This window comes from Schistocerca nitens, chromosome 7 (assembly GCF_023898315.1).
Source record: "Schistocerca nitens isolate TAMUIC-IGC-003100 chromosome 7, iqSchNite1.1, whole genome shotgun sequence".
Taxonomy (NCBI): domain Eukaryota; kingdom Metazoa; phylum Arthropoda; class Insecta; order Orthoptera; family Acrididae; genus Schistocerca; species Schistocerca nitens.
Genome location: NC_064620.1, coordinates 346,686,768 through 346,711,037, shown reverse-complemented (window position 1 = coordinate 346,711,037; position 24,270 = coordinate 346,686,768). Strand labels below are relative to the sequence as shown.

The window sequence follows — 24,270 nt, the reverse complement described above, 5'->3', positions numbered from 1 at the left end:
TAAGGCCTTAGATACATCCCAAAATGTGACACCTGAATCTCCTTCCTCACACCAGCAACTTTTACATACTCTTACTTTTTACCTACTCCTCAAACTCAACACCAAGGTCTCCATATTGGTTGTGCCATTGTGGCTGGGTGCTACACTCCCACAGAACTAACCTCTGCCTTTGTTGACCAACACCCCCAAACTATTGTCTATAACCTCCCAGCCTGCATTTGAAACATCTCTCATTTCACCACCATTCAACATTTACTGTCCCATTAGCACCAGACTCCTTGTTGGGTATTGTGGACGAAACTTCTTTGTACAACAACATCCTCCACGCCCACGGGCTTGCGGCCGTGTAACATCACCTTTCCCAGCGCTCTCCGGATGCCAAAACTTTCCTAATCCTCATAGCCAACCACATTCTGACCTGCAGTTATTTCACTTTTGAAGGCCAGATCTATAAATAAATCTGTGGTACTGCAATGGTAATCATGTGACACCATCCTGTGCCAACTTATGTATGGGACATCTGGAGGAATTCTTTCTAAGTGCAATATGGTAAAACCTCTCTGGATCAGATTTCTTGGTGATGTTCTCATGATCTGAACTCATGGCAGGAACAACCTTTGCTCTTTCCTCCGTAACCTCAACACATACTCCCAAATCTGCTTCATCTTGTCCTTCCCAACTCAATAAGCCACATTCTTAGGTATTGAGTTACACTCTTATGAAACCTTTAAGAACTGCCCAGTGAAAACTTCCACATGAAATTTCCATCTTTTGACAACACTGTCTCTTTACAAAAAGAAACATTGTTTCATATTGAGAGCCGACTATCACGCTGGCACATTTACTACCATTATTTTCAGCCATTTGTCCTCCAAATCATTGGTCACCACATGTCTGGTGGAACCCAAGAAACAAGCCACCATTTTCTTGGAAGGGCTACACAGACAAACCCCTTTTGTTGGTTTTGATTTATGCTGATACACCCAGATAGTTGGCACTGCTTTGTTTCCAGCTGATGCAAATACATCCAAGTGTCATCTCTTACCTTGTTGTGTAATGAGTTTGAATTTCTTTAGTCCAATTGTTTTGAGCCTTTCCGTTTACCAGTTGACATGAGCTTGTTTTTCATCTTCAGTCAAATTGTGTGAAATCTGTTGGGAATGGATCTTTGTCATAGGTAACTATTCATTCAATATCTAATGCACTCCAGTCTTTGTAATGCCTAAGGATGCCTTTATCTCATGGTAAGTCTAATGTCAGCCGCTCCCATCATGGTGTGTAGAGCATTGATGTTTTCGACATGATAACTGATTTGACTGTACCTTCACTAAATTCATTGTTGTTGGAAGTACAACCACAACAAAATTCTGCAGAATAATTGTAAAACATCTTTTTGAATGTGACTCATTACCAAGACTTAAACAAAGCAGTTCAAGGTATTGTAGTTCAGTTAGGCCTTTACAGTAACAAGATATCTTGAACAGAATGACCTTCTCTGTGCCAACTACACTGGTGTCCAGAATTAAAGCAACAAACCGCTGTTTGCCCATCCTGAGATGCACTAGTGGGATGGGTTGCATCGTGTCAGCATCCACCAACCACTCTCCGAGATTAGTGAGCAACTCTGCTGGAAGAATGGGCATAATTGCCTCAATGTTAGACTGACAACATCATTAACAGCATGCCCTGACGTTGTCAGGCCTGTAATGCTGCCAGAGGTGGTCACACCCCATACTGAGCACATTAATTAGTTGGAAAATACAAAGAACATTTTTGTGCACCATTATGCATGTTCCAGTTGTTTATGTTCTGTATTCTTTGCATTGTTTCTACTGTACTGTCTCCTCTCCTGTTTATACCGTTTTGTGGCAAAATAAAAGTGAACTTGCAAAAGATCTGTTTGTTGCTTTACTTTGGGACACCAGTGTGGCAGATTCTGAAAACATCAGTCATGCAAAACAAAACTCAGCTTTTCTCATGTGACATCCTGAAAGCCATTGATCAAAGCAGTCAGGTAAATACAGTGTTTCTTCACTTCCAAACACACCTATGCTTATTATGAAAATTAAGATTGTGTGAGGTATCAAGTAAAATTTCCAACGAAGTTGAGAATTTCTTGGAAGGGAGGACGCAAGCTGTCACCTTGAATGGAGGGTCATCAACAAATGTAGAAGTAACTATAGATGAACGCCGAGGAAGTGTATCGGGACCCTTGCTGTTCGTGTTGTGTATGAATGACCTTGCAAACAATATTAATGTACGTAAAATTGGTTCCGGCTATCGGCTATCATGTAAACTATAGAGTACTTCCATACTTACAAATTCTAATAATGAGCAAAACAAAATGAACAAGAGAATAGCAAATGCAACTCCCATCTTCTCCATGAATGTAGATTTACTATGAGCATACAAAAACAACTCTACAGTATTCGGTTTCTCTGGGGTGTCACTAGTCTCATTGGCAGTAAAATCTTTAAATATCTGCTCTCCAAATCCCACGTTCAGCCATCTTGAAAATTGTGCAACTCTGATAATGACTAGTCATACGGCTAGGGTTGCATATGTGGTGTCACCGCCAGACACCACACTTGCTAGGTGGTAGCCTTTAAATCGGCCGCGGTCCGTTAGTATACGTCGGACCCGCGTGTCGCCACTATCAGTGATTGCAGACAGAGCGCCGCCACACGGCAGGTCTAGAGAGATTTCCTAGCACTCGCCCCAGTTGTACCACCCACTTTGCTAGCGATGGTTCACTGACAAAATACGCTCTCATTTGCCGAGACGATAGCATAGCCTTCAGCTACGTCATTTGCTACGACCTAGCAAGGTGCCATTATCAGTTGCTATTGATATTGTAAAGAATGAACAGACAAGAGCTACGTTCAACATTAATGGATTAAAGTTAAGTATTCCACCATCTGCGTCCGTTTCTCTAAGTTCTAAATTCCTTGGCCTGTTCCAGACCTCACACCAGCCTGCGTGAGCTAAACTTGTTGTATTTTTGGGACCCTTGTGGACCCTTTTTGGCACACATCTCAGGTACCACTCCCAAATGCTGCTTTCGTTCAATGCAGCAGTTGCAGTCCAGCTTGAGTGGCCAGAGATAGTGGCCATGTGTGTGCGAGGTGTGCCTGTTTGTGTGAATGTGTGTGTGCATTTTTTTTTTTTTTTTCTTTTCTGAAGAAGGCTTTAGGTGAAAACTCACTGTGTAACAGCTTTTCTTTGTGCCTGTCTGCAACGCAACATGGCATCTTTCCAGTAAGTAGCAATCTGTCATTTTCATAATTGTTGAGAACGCATTTTGGTAGAGATTTCAGTTTTCCTTCCACTGTATATACACTACATATCTTCCAGATTGCTCCCAATTCCATTTCTGAAAATGATGCTTCAATAAATGAGTTCTTTGTGTTCCAGTTGATTCAAAAATAAAGCCAGAAAATTATCTCAAACATTTCTTATTTTTCTGTCATCTGACTCTGTTTCAAAATTAACTTCTGTAAAGGTTTAGTGGCTTTAAATGATGATGCATCGATTATATTTTCATTTACTTTTTCAATTTCACCAATTTCCCCATTTGCACATATTTTATAAACTTGATTCACTCTGCACAACATTCCGAAATAGCCAAATGAATATGTTATAACATCTCAAATTTAGTACAGAGTTAAAGCTGCAGTTCCAAGTTCAGACTCGACATTCTACATTTTAACTTATTTTGTCTAATAGTTTTTTTGCTTCAGTAGATATATCTCCTTTTGTCAGAACGTTTAGTCTTTCTCCTTGCATCATCCTGCTACTGCTTATTGAATCACATTTCATTGCATCATCAGAGGCAGAATGGTGCTCAGAAAATTTTGTCATAAATGTCATAGACAGATGGCCAAAATCTGTTTTGGCCAAAATCTGTTTTCACTCATTCCGTTGATCCCAGTTCAACCCCCAAATTCTGTAGGAAAAAAATGGTGCCACTTTTTCCAATGAGCATACAAAAACTACTCTGCAGTATTTGGCTTCTCTGATGAATCTTTAGTCTCATCGGCAGGACAACGTATTAATAATAATATAAGAGTTTTTGCAGGTGATGCCATTATCTATAATGAAATACTTTATGAAAAACAGCTGTAAAAATATTCAGTCAGATTTTGATAAGATTTCAAAGTAGTGCAGAGATTGGTAACTTGCTGTAACATTCAGAAATGTAAATTGTGTACTTCACAAAATGAAAAATGTGGCATGCTGTGACTACAATATCGACGACTCACCCCTGGAATCAGTCTAGTTGTTCTGGGAGTAATAATTTGTAGGGAATGAAATGGAACAGTCACATAGGATTAGTCACAGTTAAAGCAGATGGTGGACTTTGCTTTTTCTGGTATCCTATGAATGAAACAATCAGTCTGTAAAGGAGATTTCTTACAAAGCTCTCTAACCCACCTTAGAATACTGCTGAAATGTTCTGGACCTGATTTGGCAGACACTTGAATATAGGTGCAAAATTTTCTATGAAAGCCTGCTTACAAATTGTCAAGAATTAGCTTAAAGCAAGAAATCTAGGTATATACTACAATCCACTGTGTTTTGGTTTAAAAAAGACGAGATTAGACTAATTCAGCTCACACAGAGGTGTTTAAGCAATCATGTTTCTTGTGGTCCATATACAAACAAAATGTTTACTGGAGCTTGAAATTTAGCACGGGCTTCAATACAAGATTCCACAACAAAACTGTCATGAAATCCGGCAGAAAATCCAAAGAGATTATGATCATATGTAAAGTACTCCAGTCCCTAGACACAATCAATATCTTCACTGAATGCCAGCTTTTGTAATGTTATAAATGATGGTGCCACTGCAGTAGATTTTCTAAACTTGAAACAATGGAAAATCCAGGATGGAATGTTACAATATTATGAAAAGGAAAGTTGCTACTCACCATATAGCGGAGCTTCTGAGTCGCAGATAGGTACAACAAAAAGACTGTCACAAATAAAGCTTACACACACACACACACACACACACACACACACACACACACGACAGTAGTCTCAGGCAACTGGGTGGGGTTAAGGAGGAGGGACAGTAGGGTAGGGCTAGTTGACAGTGCAGTGCTGCTGGGGAGTGGACAGGACGAGGTGGAAAGAGGGTGTAGGGCAGTTATGTGCCGTCTGGACGTTAGATGGAGGGTGGGGGGAGGGGGTTAGTGGAAAAGGAGGGAAGTAAAAAGACAATATGTGATGGTGGAATGAGGCTGTGTAGTGTTGGAATGGGAACAGAGAAAGGGATGGATGTGTGAGGCAATGACTAATGAAGGCTGAAGCCAGGAGGGTTATGGGAACGTAGGATGTATTGCTGGGAAAGTTTCCACCTGCGCAATTCAGAAAAGTTGGTGTTGGTGGGAAGGATCCATATTGCACAGTCTGTGAAGCAGTCATTGAAATGAAGGATGTCATGTTTAGCAGCAGGCTCAGCAGCAGGGTGGTCCACTTGCTTTTTGGCCACAGTTTGTCAGTGGCCATTCATGCGGACAGACAGCTTGTTGGTTGTCATGCCCACATAGAATGAAGCACAGTGGTTACAGCGTAACTTGTAGATCACATGGCTGGTTTCACAGGTAGCCCTGCCTTTGATGGGATAGGTGATGTTTGTGACCGGACTGGAGTAGGTGGTGGTGGCAGGATATATAGGACAGGTCTTGCATCTAGGTCTATTACAGGGTTATGAGCCATGAGGTAAGGGAATGGGAGCAGGGATTATGTAGGGATATATGAGTTTATTGTGTAGGTTTGGTGGACAGCGGAATACCTCTTTGGGGGCGGGGGTGGGAAGGATAGTTGGTTGGACATTTCTCATTTCAGGGCACGATGAGAGGTAGTCAAAACCCTGTTAGAGAATGTAATTCAGTTGCTCCAGTCCTGGGTGGTACTGAGTTACGAGGGGAATGCCTCTCTGTTGTCCCCTCCCCCCTCCCCCCTCCCCCTTCCCCCGAACCCGCCGCTGCCACTGCCCCTGCCCCCTCCACTGCGGCTGCCCCTACCCCTCCTTCCCTACCATCGCATCTCTCGCCTGCCCTCTGTCTAACCTCTAGACTGTACATAACTGTCCTACACCCTCTCTCCACCTCGTCCCTCCACACTCCCCAGCGGCACTGCACTGTCTGCCACCCCTACCCTACTGTCCCTCCCCAGCGTCCTCCCTACTCCCATCCAGTCGCCACTCCCATCATGCACTGGTGCTGCTGCTCACAGTGTGGCTACGGTTGTGTCTGTCATCTACTTTTGACGAAGGCCTTACTGGCCAAAAGATTCATTTGTGACAGTTTTCCTGTTGTGCCTATCTGCAGCTCAGTTACTAAACATGGTTTTCCAAAATTCCTTCACCAAAGATGATGAAGTAAATGTTCCAGAATTCGAATCACAAACAGCTGCCAATATGAGTAACTTAGAAGTAGGTATCCTTGATATAGTGAACCAGCTAAAATCATTTAATACAGGCAAGTCCTCTAGTCCATACTGTATATCAGTTAGGTTCCTTTCAGAGTACATTGATGAAATAGCTCCATACATTGGCTATCATATACAACTTCTTGTTTGATGAAAGATCTGTGCCTAAAGACTGGAAAATTGCACAGGTCACACCAAAACTCAAGAAAGGAAGTAGGATTAATCTGCTAAATTACAGACCTATATCACTGACATCTAGTTGCAGTAGGATTTTGGAACATATACTGTGTTTGAACTTAATATGAATTACCGTGAAGAAAATGTTCTATTGACAGATATTCTGTATGGGTCCAGAAAATATTTTTCCTGTGCACATCACTATCTCTTCACACAAAATAATGAATGATGTGTATACACTTAGGTGAAAAAGTAATGGGATAGTGATTTGCACATATACAGATGGTAGTATCGCTTACACAAGATATAAAAGGACAATGCATTGATGGAGTTGTCATTTACACTTAGGTGATTCATGTGAAAATGTTCCTGACTTGATTGTCGCCACACAACAGCGATTAATAAACTTTGAAAGCGGAATGGTAGTTAGAGCTAGATGTATGGGATTATTCCATTTCAGAAATCCTTAGGGAATCCAGTATTCTGAGATCCACAATGTCATGGGTGTGCCAAGAACACCAAATGTCATGAATTACATCTAACCACAGACAATGCAGTGGGCAATGGCCTTCGCTTAATAAGTGAGAGCAGCAGCATTTGTATAGAGTTGTCAGTGCTAACAGACAAGCAATACTGTGTGAAATGACTGCAGAAATCATTGTGGTATGTACAACGAATGTATCCATTAGGACAGCATGGTGGCAGAGGGAGGAGACACCTTCCATGTTGCCAAGCCTTCCAGAGTGTTACTTCGGATGACAGTGAATAAATCCGCTTCACCACTCAAGTACAACCACATTGCAGTCTGCAGGAGAGCCCTTATAGCCATGTAGTGTTACTCACAACGAGCTATTTGTGGGAAGACTAAATCTCATTGGCTGCCAGGATTTAACAAAAGAAACGCACAGAACGGTTCAGAACTGAGCCTCCTTCCAATGAAATGCACTGTGCTGTTTGTTTGTAAAAATTTAAAAGCTCACCCTCATATTTGCTCAGTCCTACCCATAAATTTGCATAATTACAGAGGGAATAAGAGCATAACAGAACACCCAAGAGGCACTGATAACTTGGTGAACCAAATTACTTTGATTACCAAGTGTGAATAATACACAGAATTGTGATAATTGTAGACCTCCAATCTGAAGAACATCAAGTTGATGGACAAAAAGGTTTGTTCTTTGCATGTCAACAAGCCCCATTTTATTACAAGACTTGTCCAAGATGACGATTCGCTCTGGTATAAATTGTGACCGCTGGCTTGAGGAACTTTGAGGAGCAAACATACATCTTTGAGATGGTATAAGACAACATGTCTAATGCTACTGATCTTGTTGTAATCTAGTTTATATGTATGAGTTGTGATAAATGATGATATCACCGATCTCTATTATTCTGGCCAATCTATGCAGTGTCTGACACTTCAACGTCATGTAAGTAAAATTATACATAAAATTTTAATGTCTTCACTGCGTAAACTAAGTTTGGGGGAAAAGTTTACAAAGTCAGTATTTTAGCAGCCCTCTTCCAAAGAATCAAGTTAATAACCATACATACAATATTATAAAACTTTATGAAATTCTTCTTTGGAGAACTACTACTCGATAATTGTAAAAAGTCATTCACAATATCTATATTTTTTGACAATTACAGGGCAATATATAGCAGTTCTTGTTTGAAGGTGGTAGAATGATAAAAACTGTGTGTAGTGTAGAATCAGAGTGTTGCTGTATGATGCAATAGTTGTACTAAAAAGGAGGTGGTGACTATTGGGCAACAGGAATGGCGAATTACATCAAACCAACCTTAGGATTGATGACTGTACTAATGATAACAGTAGCAAAGCTCTCTCAAACTTTGTGAGTTCACAAAACAAGAACCATAATCTTAAAAACATGCAAATCGAGGATTGAGCCGCGTAATAAACAATCATAGAAAATTTGTAGAATTCTAGAGTGTCTGGCTGGGTCACGTTGTAATTACTCCACACTAGTTCAGCAAGCAGACTTGTTACCATTTTCAGGTGGTCCCTGATGACTGCTGCTCTACTCTGAACTCTGGTCTCCGTTGTCCACACTATCATTGTTGGGTGCAGACCTCATGGTATAGAAATGCTTTTCTTTTTCTAGGCTCAGTGCAGTGTTCCGTGCCTGACTCAGTTGTAGACCACTATCTTTATTAATTAGACCATCTTGGACCCTGATTTCAGTGGCATATTTAATCACACAGTTCCAGAAGGAGGAAGACTGCCTAAGTATTTTGGTGGTGTAGTCCAAAGTACGGCCATGTGGAGTCAGGTACTGCTGCCTCCACCACCCCCACCGTACAGTGCAGCAGCCATATGCAGCAAAGTGGTGGAGGGGGTAACAGCCAGCATATAAATAATGCTGACAGAAGTGGAGCAGCAGTCATCAGGGACTACCTAAAGATGGCAATAAGTCTGTCTGCTGAAATATCATGGCATAATTATGAGGTCATCCAGATGACCACCCAAGAATTTACAAAATAGAAATACACAGGGAAACATCAGACTGCAAATCATAGGAAAGTGTCACATTCTGCAAAGACTTAATTTTAAAATATTGAAAGGAGTTATAAAATTTATTGAAAAAAGTTTCATAGCTTTGGCAACTGTGTGACACTTTTAGCAGTTTTTGTAACATAATGTTATAAACATATGGAATTTAATTGTCTTTATTCCTTAATTTTGATATCAATAAAGGTTTTATGTTCAATGAAATATTGTTGTTGTTGTTGTGGTCTTCAGTCCTGAGACTGGTTTGATGCAGCTCTCCATGCTACTCTATCCTGTGCAAGCTTCTTCATCTCCCAGTACCTACTGCAACCAACATCCTTCTGAATCTGCTTAGTGTATTCATCTCTTGGTCTCCCTCTACGATTTTTACCCTCCACGCTGCCCTCCAATGCTAAATTTGTGATCCCTTGATGCCTCAAAACATGTCCTACCAACCGATCCCTTCTTCTAGTCAAGTTGTGCCACAAACTTCTCTTCTCCCCAATCCTATTCAATACCGCCTCATTAGTTACGTGATCTACCCACCTTATCTTCAGCATTCTTCTGTAGCACCACATTTCGAAAGCTTCTATTCTCTTCTTGTCCAAACTAGTTATCGTCCATGTTTCACTTCCATACATGGCTACACTCCATACAAATACTTTCAGAAATGACTTCCTGACACTTAAATCTATACTTGATGTTAACAAATTTCTCTTCTTGAGAAACGCTTTCCTTGCCATTGCCAGTCTACATTTTATATCCTCTCTACTTCGACCATCATTAGTTATTTTACTCCCTAAATAGCAAAACTCCTTTACTACTTTAAGTGTCTCATTTCCTAGTTTAATCCCCTCAGCATCACCCGATTTAATTTGACTACATTCCATTATCCTCGTTTTGCTTTTGTTGATGTTCATCTTATATCCCCCTTTCAAGACACTGTCCATTCCGTTCAACTGCTCTTCCAAGTCCTTTGCTGTCTCTGACAGAATTACAATGTCATCGGCGAACCTCAAAGTTTTTACTTCTTCTCCATGAATTTTAATACCTACTCCAAATTTTTCTTTTGTTTCCTTTACTGCTTGCTCAATATACAGATTGAATAACATCGGGGAGAGGCTACAACCCTGTCTCACTCCTTTCCCAACCACTGCTTCCCTTTCATGCCCCTCGACTCTTATAACTGCCATCTGGTTTCTGTACAAATTGTAAATAGCCTTTCGCTCCCTGTATTTTACCCCTGCCACCTTCAGAATTTGAAAGAGAGTATTCCAGTTAACGTTGTCAAAAGCTTTCTCTAAGTCTACAAATGCTAGAAACGTAGGTTTGCCTTTTCTTAATCTTTCTTCTAAGATAAGTCGTAAGGTTAGTATTGCCTCACGTGTTCCAACATTTCTACGGAATCCAAACTGATCTTCCCCGAGGTCCGCTTCTACCAGTTTTTCCATTCGTCTGTAAAGAATTCGCGTTAGTATTTTGCAGCTGTGACTTATTAAACTGATAGTTCGGTAATTTTCACATCTGTCAACACCTGCTTTCTTTGGTATTGGAATTATTATATTCTTCTTGAAGTCTGTGGGTATTTCGCCTGTCTCATACATCTTGCTCACCAGATGGTAGAGTTTTGTCATGACTGGCTCTCCCAAGGCCATCAGTAGTTCTAATGGAATGTTGTCTACTCCCGGGGCCTTGTTTCGACTCAGGTCTTTCAGTGCTCTGTCAAACTCTTCACGCAGTATCTTATCTCCCATTTCATCTTCATCTACATCCTCTTCCATTTCCATAATATTGTCCTCAAGTACATCGCCCTTGTATAAACCCTCTATATACTCCTTCCACCTTTCTGCCTTCCCTTCTTTGCTTAGAACTGGGTTGCCATCTGCGCTCTTGATATTCATACAAGTGGTTCTCTTCTCTCCAAAGGTCTCTTTAATTTTCCTGTAGGCAGTATCTATCTTACCCCTAGTGAGACAAGCCTCTACATCCTTACATTTGTCCTCTAGCCATCCCTGCTTAGCCATTTTGCACTTTCTGTCGATCTCATTTTTAAGACGTTTGTATTCCCTTTTGCCTGCTTCATTTACTGCATTTTTATATTTTCTCCTTTCATCAATTAAATTCAATATTTCTTCTGTTACCCAAGGATTTCTATTAGCCCTCGTCTTTTTACCTACTTGATCCTCTGCTGCCTTCACTACTTCATCCCTCAGAGCTACCCATTGTTCTTCTACTGTATTTCTTTCCCCCATTCCTGTCAATTGTTCCCTTATGCTCTCCCTGAAACTCTCTACAACCTCTGGTTCTTTCAGTTTATCCAAGTCCCATCTCCTTAAATTCCCACCTTTTTGCAGTTTCTTCAGTTTCAATCTGCAGTTCATAACCAATAGATTGTGGTCAGAATCCACATCTGCCCCTGGAAATGTCTTACAATTTAAAACCTGGTTCCTAAATCTCTGTCTTACCATTATATAATCTATCTGATACCTATTAGTATCTCCAGGATTCTTCCAGGTATACAACCTTCTTTTATGATTCTTGAACCAAGTGTTTGCTATGATTAAGTTATGCTCTGTGCAAAATTCTACTAGGCGGCTTCCTCTTTCATTTCTTCCCCCCAATCCATATTCACCTACTATGTTTCCTTCTCTCCCTTTTCCTACTGACGAATTCCAGTCACCCATGACTATTAAATTTTCGTCTCCCTTCACTACCTGAATAATTTCTGTTATCTCGTCATACATTTCATCAATTTCTTCATCATCTGCAGAGCTAGTTGGCATATAAACTTGTACTACTGTAGTAGGCATGGGCTTTGTGTCTATCTTGGCCACAATAATGCGTTCACTATGCTGTTTGTAGTAGCTAACCCGCACTCCTATTTTTTTATTCATTATTAAACCTACTCCTGCATTACCCCTATTTGATTTTGTATTTATAGCCCTGTAATCACCTGACCAAAAGTCTTGTTCCTCCTGCCACCGAACTTCACTAATTCCCACTATATCTAACTTTAACCTATCCATTTCCCTTTTTAAATTTTCTAACCTTCCTGCCCGATTAAGGGATCTGACATTCCACGCTCCGATCCGTAGAATGCCAGTTTTCTTTCTCCTGATAAGGACGTCCTCTTGAGTAGTCCCCGCCCGGAGATCCGAATGGGGGACTATTTTACCTCCGGAATATTTTACCCAAGAGGACGCCATCATCATTTAATCATACAGTAAAGCTGCATGCCCTCGGGAAAAATTACGGCTGTAGTTTCCCCTTGCTTTCAGCCGTTCGCAGTACCAGCACAGCAAGGCCGTTTTGGTTAATGTTACAAGGCCAGATCAGTCAATCATCCAGACTGTTGCCCCTGCAACTACTGAAAAGGCTGCTGCCCCTCTTCAGGAACCACATGTTTGTCTGGCCTCTCAACAGATAACCCTCCGTTGTGGTTGCACCTACGGTACGGCCATCTGTATCGCTGAGGCACGCAAGCCTCCCCACCAACGGCAAGGTCCATGGTTCATGGGGGAAGAATGAAATATTCAGAATATGTAATTTTTTACTACCACAAAGTCACTCCCCTCCTCAGGACTTTTTTGTGACAATAAGTATGAGACAGGGGAAGGAGAGTTAAATTCATATGTCATAAAGAGGACCTGACCTAGTATTTCTTTATGACACATGGTTACAACTTTGTTACAAATTTTATGAGTTTTGTTGTAGCTGTACACAGAAAAACGTATGTCACAAAGTTTGGCAGTTTGATGAAATTATTTTTCAGGTATTCTTAAAATTGAAATTATAGGCCTATCTTCATTGAAACAAAATAAGAACAGAAAACTGCATTATGAAGCGTAATTTTCCAATTTGTATGAAGCATAACATGCACACTCAAAACAGAGAACTATACGACTGCCAGTAACTTCTTCTTCCATGACCAACAACTATTTCTGTGTGGTTTCAGTGCATGCTGATTTCAGCTCTCATTCCAGGTATTATCTGACTCTGCATAAATCATGGAGTCAGAATCACTTTTGTTTGTTTCATAACTAAACTGACCAAGGTTTGAACTCAAAGTCTGTGGACTGGTACTAAGGCACAACACCACACACAATATTGAGCATTAAATAATTACGAGACACAGTGAGTCATGCACTAAATGAATAATATCAATGTTTGTCATGCAACTACTATCATCATATGACAACTGTTCAGTAGTAAGAATGTGATGTTTTTATTTGTTCTTTTATTAGTAATGTACAAATTGTACACTGAATAGTCTTGGAACAGTAGTATATACAATCAGATCTTATTGGTTAGACTTTGCTAATGAGATATCACAGTACAAAATGCATACTTCACAAAGAAACAATTTTTGGTTTTCGCAAAGCACCTTTATTACTACCTGTCTTTGAGGTTAATTCTAACTGTGCACTGTTTGTTTCGTTCTTCATTTAATAGAAAAGTTGGGACAATTTTTATAGTTGATGGGGGAACAGTCTGGAATTGCTCTTTATTGTCATTAAAAAGTACATAAGCCATTTTAGTTACATTTATTAAATCCCCTATCAATCCAGATGTAGTCTATAAAAATTGGTGTGAGAACTAATGCAGCAGTCATTACTGCAGATTCGACTTACAACATGATTCTTTTATTGATGTTAAATAATGTAAAATAAAATGACAAAGGACATGAAGTAGTACAGCAATACCTCCTGTATTTCTGCCTGCAAATAATTGTACCATGGAATAGGTATTGAGAACATTAAAATTGGTCTACAAGAGCACTGAACATTATATTTCAGCCCCCAGTAAGCACAAGACAGGTAAAAACATGGCACCCAGAGCTCTCAGCCAGTCAGTATTGTCACCACCATAGGCTGCGCACTCTCTCTGTGGTTCTCTAAAGAACGCAGTACAGCAGAGCTATCTGTTGAATGTTAACCCAAGTTAAAGATTTAAGAACAAAAAGTCAGACTGTGCTGTTGTCACAAATTAAAAGTTCAGTCACAAAGTTACACAGTTTTACAGTTCTGATAATACCTCATTTTCCAATGTTAAAGTTGTTGTTGTTGTGGTCTTCAGTCCTGAGACTGGTTTGATGCAGCTCTCCATGCTACTCTATCCTGTGAAAGCTTCTTCATCTCCCAGTACTTACTGCAACCTACATCCTTCTGAATCTGCTTAGTGTATTCATATTTTGGTCTCCCTCTACGATTTTTATGCTCCATGCTGCCCTCCAGTGCTAAATTTGTGATCCCTTGACGCCTCAGAACATGCCCTACCAACCAGTCCCTTCTTCTTGTCAAGTTGTGCCACAAACTCCTCTTCTCCCCAATTCTATTCAATATCTCTTCATTAGTTATGTTATCTACCCATCTAATCTTCAGCATTCTTCTGTAGCACCATATTTTAAAAGCTTCTATTCTCTTCTTGTCCAAACTATTTATCGTCCATGTTTCACTTCCATACATGGCTACGCTGCATACAAATACTTACAGAAACGACTTCCTGACACTTAAATCAATACTCGATGTTAACAAATTTCTCTTCTTCAGAAACGGTTTCCTTGCCGTTGACAGTCTACATTTTATATCCTCTCTACTTCGACCATCATCAGTTATTTTGCTCCCCAAATAGCAAAACTCCTTTACTACTTTAAGTGCCTCATTTCCTAATCTAATGCCCTCAGCATCACCCGACTTAATTCGATTACATTCCATTACCCTCATTTTGCTTTTGTTGATGTTCATCGTATATCCACCTTTCAAGACACTGTCCATTCCGTTCAACTGCTCTTCCAAGTCCTTTGCTGTCTCTGACAGAAATACAATGTCATCGGCAAACCTCAAAGTTTTTATTTCGTCTCCATGGATTTTAATACCTACTCCGAATTTTTCTTTTGTTTCCTTTACTGCTTGCTCAATATACAGATTGAATAACATCGGGGAGAGGCTACAACCCTGTCTCACTCCCTTCCCAACCACTGCTTCCCTTTCATGCCCCTTGACTCTTATAACTGCCATCTGGTTTCTGTACAAATTGTAAATGGCCATTCGCTCCCTGTATTTTATCCCTGCCACCTTTAGAATTTGAAAGAGAGTATTCCAGTCAACATTGTCAAAAGCTTTCCCTAAGTCTACAAATGCTAGAAACATAGGTTTGCCTTTCCTTAATCTTTCTTCTAAGATAAGTCGTAAGGTTAGTGTTGCCTCACGTGTTCCAACATTTCTACGGAACCCAAACTGATCTTCCCTGAGGTCGGCTTCTACCAGTTTTTCCATTCGTCTGTAAAGAATTCGCATTAGTATTTTGCAGCTATGACTAATTAAACTGATAGTTCGGTAATTTTCACTTCTGTCAACACCTACTTTCTTTGGGATTGGAATTGTTATATTCTTCTTGAAGTCTTGAGGGTCTTTCGCCTGTCTCATACATCCTGCTCACCAGATGGTAGAGTTTTGTCAGGACTGGCTCTCCCAAGGCCGTCAGTAGTTCTAATGGAATGTTGTCTACTCCCAGGGCCTTGTTTCGACTCAGGTCTTTCAGTGCTCTGTCAAACTCTTCACTCAGTATCATATCTCCCATTTCATGTTCATCTACATCCTCTTCCATTTCCATAATATTGTCCTCAAGTACATCGCCCTTGTATAGACCCCCTATATACTCCTTCCACCTTTCTGCTTTCCCTTCTTCGCTTAGAACTGGATTTCTATCTGAGCTCTTGATATTCATACAAGTGGCTCTCTTTTCTCCAAAGGTCTCTTTAATTTTCCTGTAGGCATTATCTACCTTGCCTCTAGTGAGATAAGCCTCTACATCCTTACATTTGTCCTCTAGCCATCCCTGCTTAGCCATTTTGCACTTCCTGTCGATCTCATTTTTGAGACGTTTGTATTCCTTTTTGGTTGCTTCATTTACTGCATTTTTATATTTTCTCCTTTCATCAATTAAATTCAATATTTCTTCTGTTACCCAAGGATTTCTACTAGCCCTCGTCTTTTTACCTACTTGATCCTCTGCTGCCTTCACTACTTCATCCCTCAGAGCTACCCATTCGTCTTCTACTGTATTTCTTTCCCCTATTCCTGTCAATTGTTCCCTTATGCTCTCCCTGAAACTCTGTACAACCTCTGGTTCTTTCAGTTTATCCAGGTCCCATCTTCTTAAATCCCCACCTTTTTACAGTTTCTTCAGTTTTAATCTACAGTTCATAACCAATAGATTGTGGTCAGAGTCCACATCTGCCTCTGGAAATGTCTTACAATTTAAAACCCGGTTCCTAAATCTCTGTTTTACCATTATATAATCTATCTGATACCTTCTAGTATCTCCAGGATTCTTCCATGTATACAGCCTTCTTTTATGATTTTTGAACCAAGTGTTAGCTATGATTAAGTTATGCTCTGTTCAAAATTCTACCAGATGGCTTCCTGTTTCATTTCTTACCCCCCAGTCCATATTCACCTACTATGTTTCCCTCTCTCCCTTTTCCTACTCTCGAATTCCAGTCGCCCATGACTATTAAATTTTCGTCTCCCTTCACTACCTGAATAATTTATTTTATCTCATCATACATTTCATCAATTTCTTCATCATTTGCAGAGCTAGTTGACATATAAACTTGTACTACTGTAGTAGGCATTGACTTCGTGTCTATCTTGGCCACAACAATGCGTTCACTATGCTGTTTGTAGTAGCTTACTCGCACTCTTATTTTTTTATTCATTGTTAAACCTACTCCTGCATTACCCTTATTTGATTTTGTATGTATAACCCTGTATTCACCTTACATTAAGTCTTGTTCCTATTATATTAAAGTTTATATTAAAGTAAGTTGTGACAAAGTTTTATGGAAAAAACTCATGCATGCAGAAAATGAGACAAACAGGACATTGTTGTCATCCTCCATGAACACAAAGTCATAAAGGTAATGTGCAGGATTTGAGAAGTAAAATTTCATCAGACATAGATGAAATATCATTCTTTATACTGAAGGATTATAGAGAGAGCATGAAAAACCATTAGCAGAAATATTTATAATTCTCATAGTTGCTGTCATTTTATTCATCCCTTAATCACTTTTCAAACAATGGAAAATCTAGGATGGAATGTAACAAAATCATGAAAAGGGTAGTTGGTACTCACCATATAGCGGAGATGCTGAGTCGCAGATATGCGCAACAAAAAGACTGTCAGAAATTGACCTTTCGATCAACAAGACATTCATTAAAAATAGACAAAACACACACACACACACACACACACGACCACAGTTTGTGGTGGTGGCTGAAATCTGCTTTCAGCTGCCAGAGACTGTGGTCATGTGTGTGTGAGTTGTTTTTGCATGCACATTGTGTGTGTGTGTGTGTGTGTGTGTGTGTGTGTGTGTGTGTGTTGTCTATTTTCAACAAAGGCCTTGTTTATCGAAAGCTCACTGTCTGACAGTCTTTTTGTTACTCTTAATCACTTTTGCAAGGATATTGGACACATTGTGATTTTAAAATTCCAGAACAGCAAAAAAACATAATTCATATACATGGGTATTTACGTACGTACGGGCCTAGTGTGACAAGGTCTAGTGGCCACATTTACCAAAATGTCTAAAAATGGTTGTAGTTCAGCTCCTATTCACAGACGGTATTGCAGGGTGTACAAAGTCAAATATTGGCTGTTTGTATCATCAAAATTATTAATCTGGATAACAGGTCTATAGCTATAAGATCGGCTAAGATACTAAGTATATTAACTAATTTTTATTTGTACTTTTGGATCTAGACATGAATTTTAATTGTTCCATACAAATTTATTTCCTAGTTGTTTTGATATTTTTAGAAGTGTTAACCATGGCATTTGTAATTCCTTTTGATACTACTGTTTTTTCCACTTAAATACACTGAAATCACCATTAAACTCAGATAAACAGAAAACTTCACAAGAAAACGTGATTTCAGTATGTGTATGGTGTCATCTTCATATGTACAATTACAACGTATATCCATCAGACGATTTGTTCCGTGTGTGTTTACAGATGACTGTGATAGAAAGACACAGATCTGCGGGTGTGAGATTGTATAGTTAGCTCTTTTTCTTTTCCAATAAATCTGGATGACATTACAGCAACTGTTGAAATTTGTGCCAGTTATATTGTGTTACACCACCTTTATGTTGAGACTGGTTTATTACAAAAAGTGGTGATACTGAAGGATTCTGCATCAGTTTTTCAAATTTTAGCCATTTTCAAAATTATTCCTAGTGTAAACACTTTATCAAAGGAAGGAAAAGAAGGAAAATTTCAGTGCATACCGCCCCTTGTTGAAATTCATGGTAATGAAATGGCAGACCAACAAGTCAGGAACGGTACACGTTAATGACTGAATAAATGAAAATTTTCGGAAAAGTCACATGGAATATTTTACAGTGCAGCATGAAAATAAAGTAGTGGTTGGTTGGACAAATGACTGGTATTGAGGGGAAAAGACATTCTTCTGGTGCTCAGGATGGTGAGGGCTCTCCCTCTGGCCATTGTGGATTAATAGAGACGAGAGGGACAGCTGTAGAGAAAGAAGCAGTGAACATAAACAGTTATTTATTAATTCATTCAACTTGGACAGTTATTGGGGTGTTCTTTCATCTCTGACATGGTTTGGCATCAGCTTGTAATATTCCTGCTTGTAGAGGAGGGTGCTGTGCACATGCACTGCTGTGATGACGGACTCACTGAGCACACAGGTTCTGAGTCAGCAGTGGTGGCCATAAGTGGGATGTGGCCCCACTACAGAAGTGAGGCACCTCACATGGTCTTCTCCCTTGTGGCAGGTGGTAGGTCACAGCATTCCCCAGCTGAACCGTTGGCTGGAGAGTGGCGATGGGCACCTGGTAGTCTCCAGCAGTAGTGAGCTGTCCCATGGCTTGGTGGCAAACAGTTGGCTGCCAGGCCACAGACAGTTAGACTGAGGTCTGTGGATCATGGCCCAGTGGCAGCATTTTAACTACAGTAAAGACTATAAGGTTGTGGCTGAGACAAACTGGATGCAGTTACGTTGCCCAGCTGGGTGACCATGACTGCTGGTCAGGGAGGGGTTTAAATGGAGCTGTTCGGTGCTGACTTTGCGGAAAAGACTGTGTTTCTGTGTCACCGTGAAAAACTCTGACTGACATCTGTCTGCTGCAACCGACACTATGTCAAACTGCAGTAGCTTCCTGACACCCCAGGTTGTCGACACACAGAAACGGCGGCACGGAAACAACAGCTTCTGCTGAGTTGCTGTATCAACAGGGGCATTGTCCAGCAATGATCAATGCCAACGTCCCAGCACACTGGCAATGGCTTTGGTGGTGTCAATTCTGGTACTATCAGAAAGTGGAAAGATCTGTTATGTGAATTTATTCCAGAATTTCCACAGACTGAAACTGTGACAACACTACGACTAATTGCAAGTGATGATTGGTATCTGAGCAGTTGAATCAAATTGGTGTGTACCCTCATGCAATATTTAATTTTAATAAATAAGACACTGTTAGGAACTGGCATCATTTACTAACTTGTGAAACCTCACAGCAACATAAAATATCATCAACTGCAGAACTGTGTTGGGAAACTCGAAAACAAATGATTCTTTCTCAGTGCTAAGAGCATTGGATGAACAAAAGAGCCTGATATTGTAAGTGGCTATACTGACTGTAACTGTAACTGAACACAATTTAAAAAATAAAAAAGTATAGTAGGTATTGAGTAGGTGCTTGGGTTTAGCCTGAGTGCAATTATAATGGGTATTTTTAATTTTTATAACCTCTGTGACCACACTTCCATCATACTCTAGAGCTTTCACATTGCTGTTTTGATCTGTTGTTTGAGGACTACATAACATAAAGTTAGATTTGTTCACTGGCCAAATACCTTGTTACACACATTTTATAGTGAAATTTAGCATTACTTACATTAAACAGCACTTGGTTCCAACTGTATTTCAGGTCCATGTGAATAATAGCATATAGTCGTATCATTGTTACAGAATAATTTTATTGTAATTTTGACCATAGTAAATTTCATAATTGTTTGACTCATTTTGATAAGTGTTCATATGATGTGCTACATAAAATATATTCTTATAGTGACCATTTTGACTGTTCGCAGAATGGCTGAGAACTAATTAGTACTAATGAAACTATGCATGTTACAGCTGACGCACCATCCTAAATCTGCTGTTTACACTTCCTTGGCTGTTGCTGCATTTCGTAATGGAAATAATGAACTGGCCCACTCAGTCATGGAGGAAATATTTGAACGGGATGATAGACGACCAGGTCCTGAGGCCTATTTGGCTTGGCTGCAGCATAGCGATCCAGAAGAACTGTTACATTTTATTGCAACCCATGGAGAAAAGCCTACTGACAAAGTAGTGTGTGCTTTGTCTGAGAAGCTGGAAGCTGACAGAGGATTTCAAGCAAGTTTTACAACTGTAAACAAAAGGTAAAGAAGTTATTGATATTGGGGGGGGGGGGGGGGGGGGGAGGGAGACTGTGTGTGTTCAGGTGGCTAGCCATAATAGATCTTACCAGGAATTCTGGTTCTTGGTTCCTGGGGATACATCCTCCCATCAAAAGCTCATAAAAACAGAAATGGCTCTTCCAAGTAGTTGTCTTCTGAATTCTCCTAGCTTAAGAAGTGAAAATTTTCACCATTAATGATCATCTGTCTGTCTTGTATAGTTTCTCCCAATTCATTTTTGTTCTTTGATTCATCACTTATTTAAATTTTGTATTTTTCCTAGTCATTTGTGTGGATGGATGTCTGTATTATTGGATTGTAAGAGTTAAGAATGTAAAAAAGTACTATTATGTGGACAATTTTAAATGTTATGAATGTGTTATGTGACCTGCTTTAGACAAACAGGAGGGCATGTTTTCGAGAAGCAATAAATAAATAAATAAATTCCTTTCCTCTATCACTTCTCCATCATGCATACTCTTTCCTTGGAGTCATGACTCCTGTTGTCAACTTTTCACCAACCTACCAGTGTAGATCTTTTTCCATTGCTTCCTCTTTACAACCCACACCCACAATTTTTATGATCCGATGTTTTTGCTTTTTGCCTTCTTCATATTTAAATTAATTCTTCTCTTTCGAAAATGGTCTGCATGCAGTGCAGAAGAGACAGACTATCTTTAGATAGTGTAATTTTGTTCTCTGTCTGTCTTGACTTCTTAGTTCTCTATCACATGTGTCAGTTGCTTTTTCATGTCAGCTGGAAATTCTGGGAAGCATGCATGTGGAAAATCAGTTTTTTACTTCAGACTTTCTCTTGAAAAATTGATGTACAGAGCTCCTTGCGCATCACACATGGTTGTCATAGGCAGAAAAAGACAGAATACTTTTGTCTAAAATGTCATATGATAAATTTCCTCACACTAAAACACATCCTCTACCTCCATTTTTGTCTAATATGTAGCGTATTAATTTCCTCATGTCATTGCACATACCTCTCCCTTCCCCCACTCTCCCTCAGCCCTCGTGCCTGCATCCGTATATGCACCATACTGTAATAATTTGTCTATTAATTCTACTTTGTCTCCATCTTACTGACATGCTTCTCTGTAACAAAATTTCAACAACTTTTTTAAATAACTTTAAATAATAAAAACTTATTTTATCACATTCCATTGGCAAATTTCCGTTATGAGCCAAATCGTACGTTAAGGTCTTGCCTTTCGGTGATCGTGTACAACTTGGAATTTTCTAACCTTCCTGCTTGATATTTCAGTAGGAAATATTTGATTTCTATTTGCATATTTTTGACATTCAGTTCTGGCTAAATGAGGTCTGTGTGAGAAGTTCTCAGCTTGACACAGAGCAATAGCATAAGCCAGTGTCAATTTGACTCATGTAATAGTTTTGCTTGTACGTCACTCTCTATCCCTCCCCCCCTCTCTCTCTCTCTCTTTTTAGAGATCTTGTTTGGATCAGTTGGATAAATGGGAATAACAAGACATGATAAAATTCTGTGTTTTGGATGTTTTATCACCAACAAAAATTCAGCCAAATGTAGAGAAGGCTTAGAATATGCCTGGTTCTCAGTAGTGAAGAGGCAGGTGAATTCAAATGTGGAAATACTTTCCTTAAGATGTTGCTTATTGAGGATGTCCCAAAATTGCTCCCACCCATGAAAATTATGTGAAATGCACCAATACGGAATCCACAAACCTGGGTATAAGGGCAAATATTAAAGGAATATAGCAAGAATTAACAATGGGAAAGCTTTGTGCAAGATAGGTGGGTGTGTCAACTGCTGTCCAAAGGCAAATGCATAAACAAATTTCTCTGAAACATTTGAAATATTTTGAAAATGATTCAGTTGATTTTGTGTGCTGATTTGTTACTTCGAATGAGATGTGAATTATTCTCATTTGGGAGGACAACAGTTCATACCCGCTTTTGGCCATCCAGACTTCAATTTTCCACGGTTTCCATAAATCACTCCAGGCAAATACAGGGATGCTTCCTCTGAAAGGGCACAACTGATTTCCTTCCCCATCCTTGACACCATCCAAGTTTGTGCTCTGTCTCTAATGATCTCAATGTTGATGAGATGTAAAACCCAATTTTCCTTCCTTTGTTTCTTGAGATGTGAATTAATGCTAGAAATGAAACTTCATCAAAGCACTGAGTGATAGCTGAAGATCACGCTTCAGAAAAGACAATGTTGATTTCATCTGCTGGCAATGTTGTGGCTAGTGTCTTCTTTGAATTCTTCTTGTTGACTATCTTCCAAAGTATAAACCTCTAACTGTTTATTATTACCCAAGTCTTCTGAACCACTCATATACATGAAATGAGTCTTGAACAGCAAAAGAAAACTCAGTATTTCATTAAAACAATGCACCTGCCCACACAACATCATTGGTGATAGGAAAACTATAGTATTAGAAATATGAATTAGTGGAACATCTGCTTTTTTCCTCACATTTGCACCAGTAGCGTTCCACATATTTTCACGGCTATTGAACTTATGGCTGTAAAACATCTTGAGTGATGTGAGGAGGTTATGGCAGATGTAGTTGGATATTTTATAGATGTGTCAGAGATGGGATCTACTCACAGAAAAATGTTGGCTATGGTGCTTTGACTGGAAAGGGGACAATACTGAAAAAAAAAATTGGTTGTAGAAAACATAGTATTTCACTTCAAGGCTAATAACTTTTCATAATACTCTCATAGTTTTTTAATGTAGCAAGTTGTGTTAGGCAAAGTATTATTTATTTAGCTAAATTAGACATATTTATACAGGGTGTAATGGGTAGATGCAGATATTTTTGTATATGGTACCTTAATATGTACACACATCAGTGTCTTGGTTGATTTTTCTGTGTGTCAAACAGTCTTACCACAAACACATAGCATAATTGAAAAGATCTTTTCTGCACGGGTGTAAGTGCTCCATTAAGTGGACTACGCCTGCCAGTATAGACTAACCATTTTGCGTCCACACTTCAACATATGACCTGCTGCCCAGGGGAAAATAAGCACTAATCGCCTTCTCTTGTGACATGTACTTGGATGTACTTCCCCTAACCTAAAAGCATATGACTTGTAATAGCTATAATTATCTGTCTGCAAATGCTCATGTAATGTTGTTCAGTACACTATCCTCAGTCACCAACAGAAATATCTGCACTTATACCCATTACACCTTGAATATATTGTGAGAACAATGTAATGTATACAGTTTGGTCTTAAACTTGTTTGTAGAGTAAAGTGATTACTAAAAGAAGACCCCTTTCTTTAGGGGCATTTGCCAGACATGTAACAAGCAGTTGACACCACAGCTTCCCACGCCAACTGAATATAAGCAGTTACAGGTGGCAATGTTGGACCGGGTTTTACTATTAGATGATGTATTTCTTAAGACATCACCTAAAGAAGTTGTTCACTTTCAAGATATGTTAAAGAAGAACAGAACTTGGGATGTAGTAATAGATGGCCTGAATGTGGCATTTGCTAGTGGCTCTTCTTCTAGTAGTAGTCATGCCAAGCTGGTAAGTGTCATATATGCTAGTTGTAAAAATATAAATTTACATACTCTGCGGAAAATAAGAACCACATCTGTGCTGTTCATATAAAGACTTAGTGAAGTATTGGAATTGACTTGTTG

The 24,270-nt window shown here is 39.5% G+C and overlaps 1 protein-coding gene across 7 annotated transcripts in view; it reads left to right on the top strand.

The window, feature by feature from the left end:
* Window positions 1-24,270, top strand: part of LOC126194644 (mitochondrial ribonuclease P catalytic subunit) — a 163,080-nt gene that overhangs the window by 57,126 nt on the left and 81,684 nt on the right. For all 7 annotated transcript variants that reach the window (XR_007538491.1, XR_007538490.1, XR_007538492.1 and 4 more), the window contains 2 exons: window positions 20,302-20,591; window positions 23,905-24,154. Coding sequence is in view for 2 of the 7 variants with exons in the window: in XM_049932821.1 (XP_049788778.1) it covers window positions 20,302-20,591; window positions 23,905-24,154 (540 nt within the window). In the remaining 5 variants the exon portion in view is untranslated. The remainder of the gene's footprint in view (window positions 1-20,301; window positions 20,592-23,904; window positions 24,155-24,270) is intronic.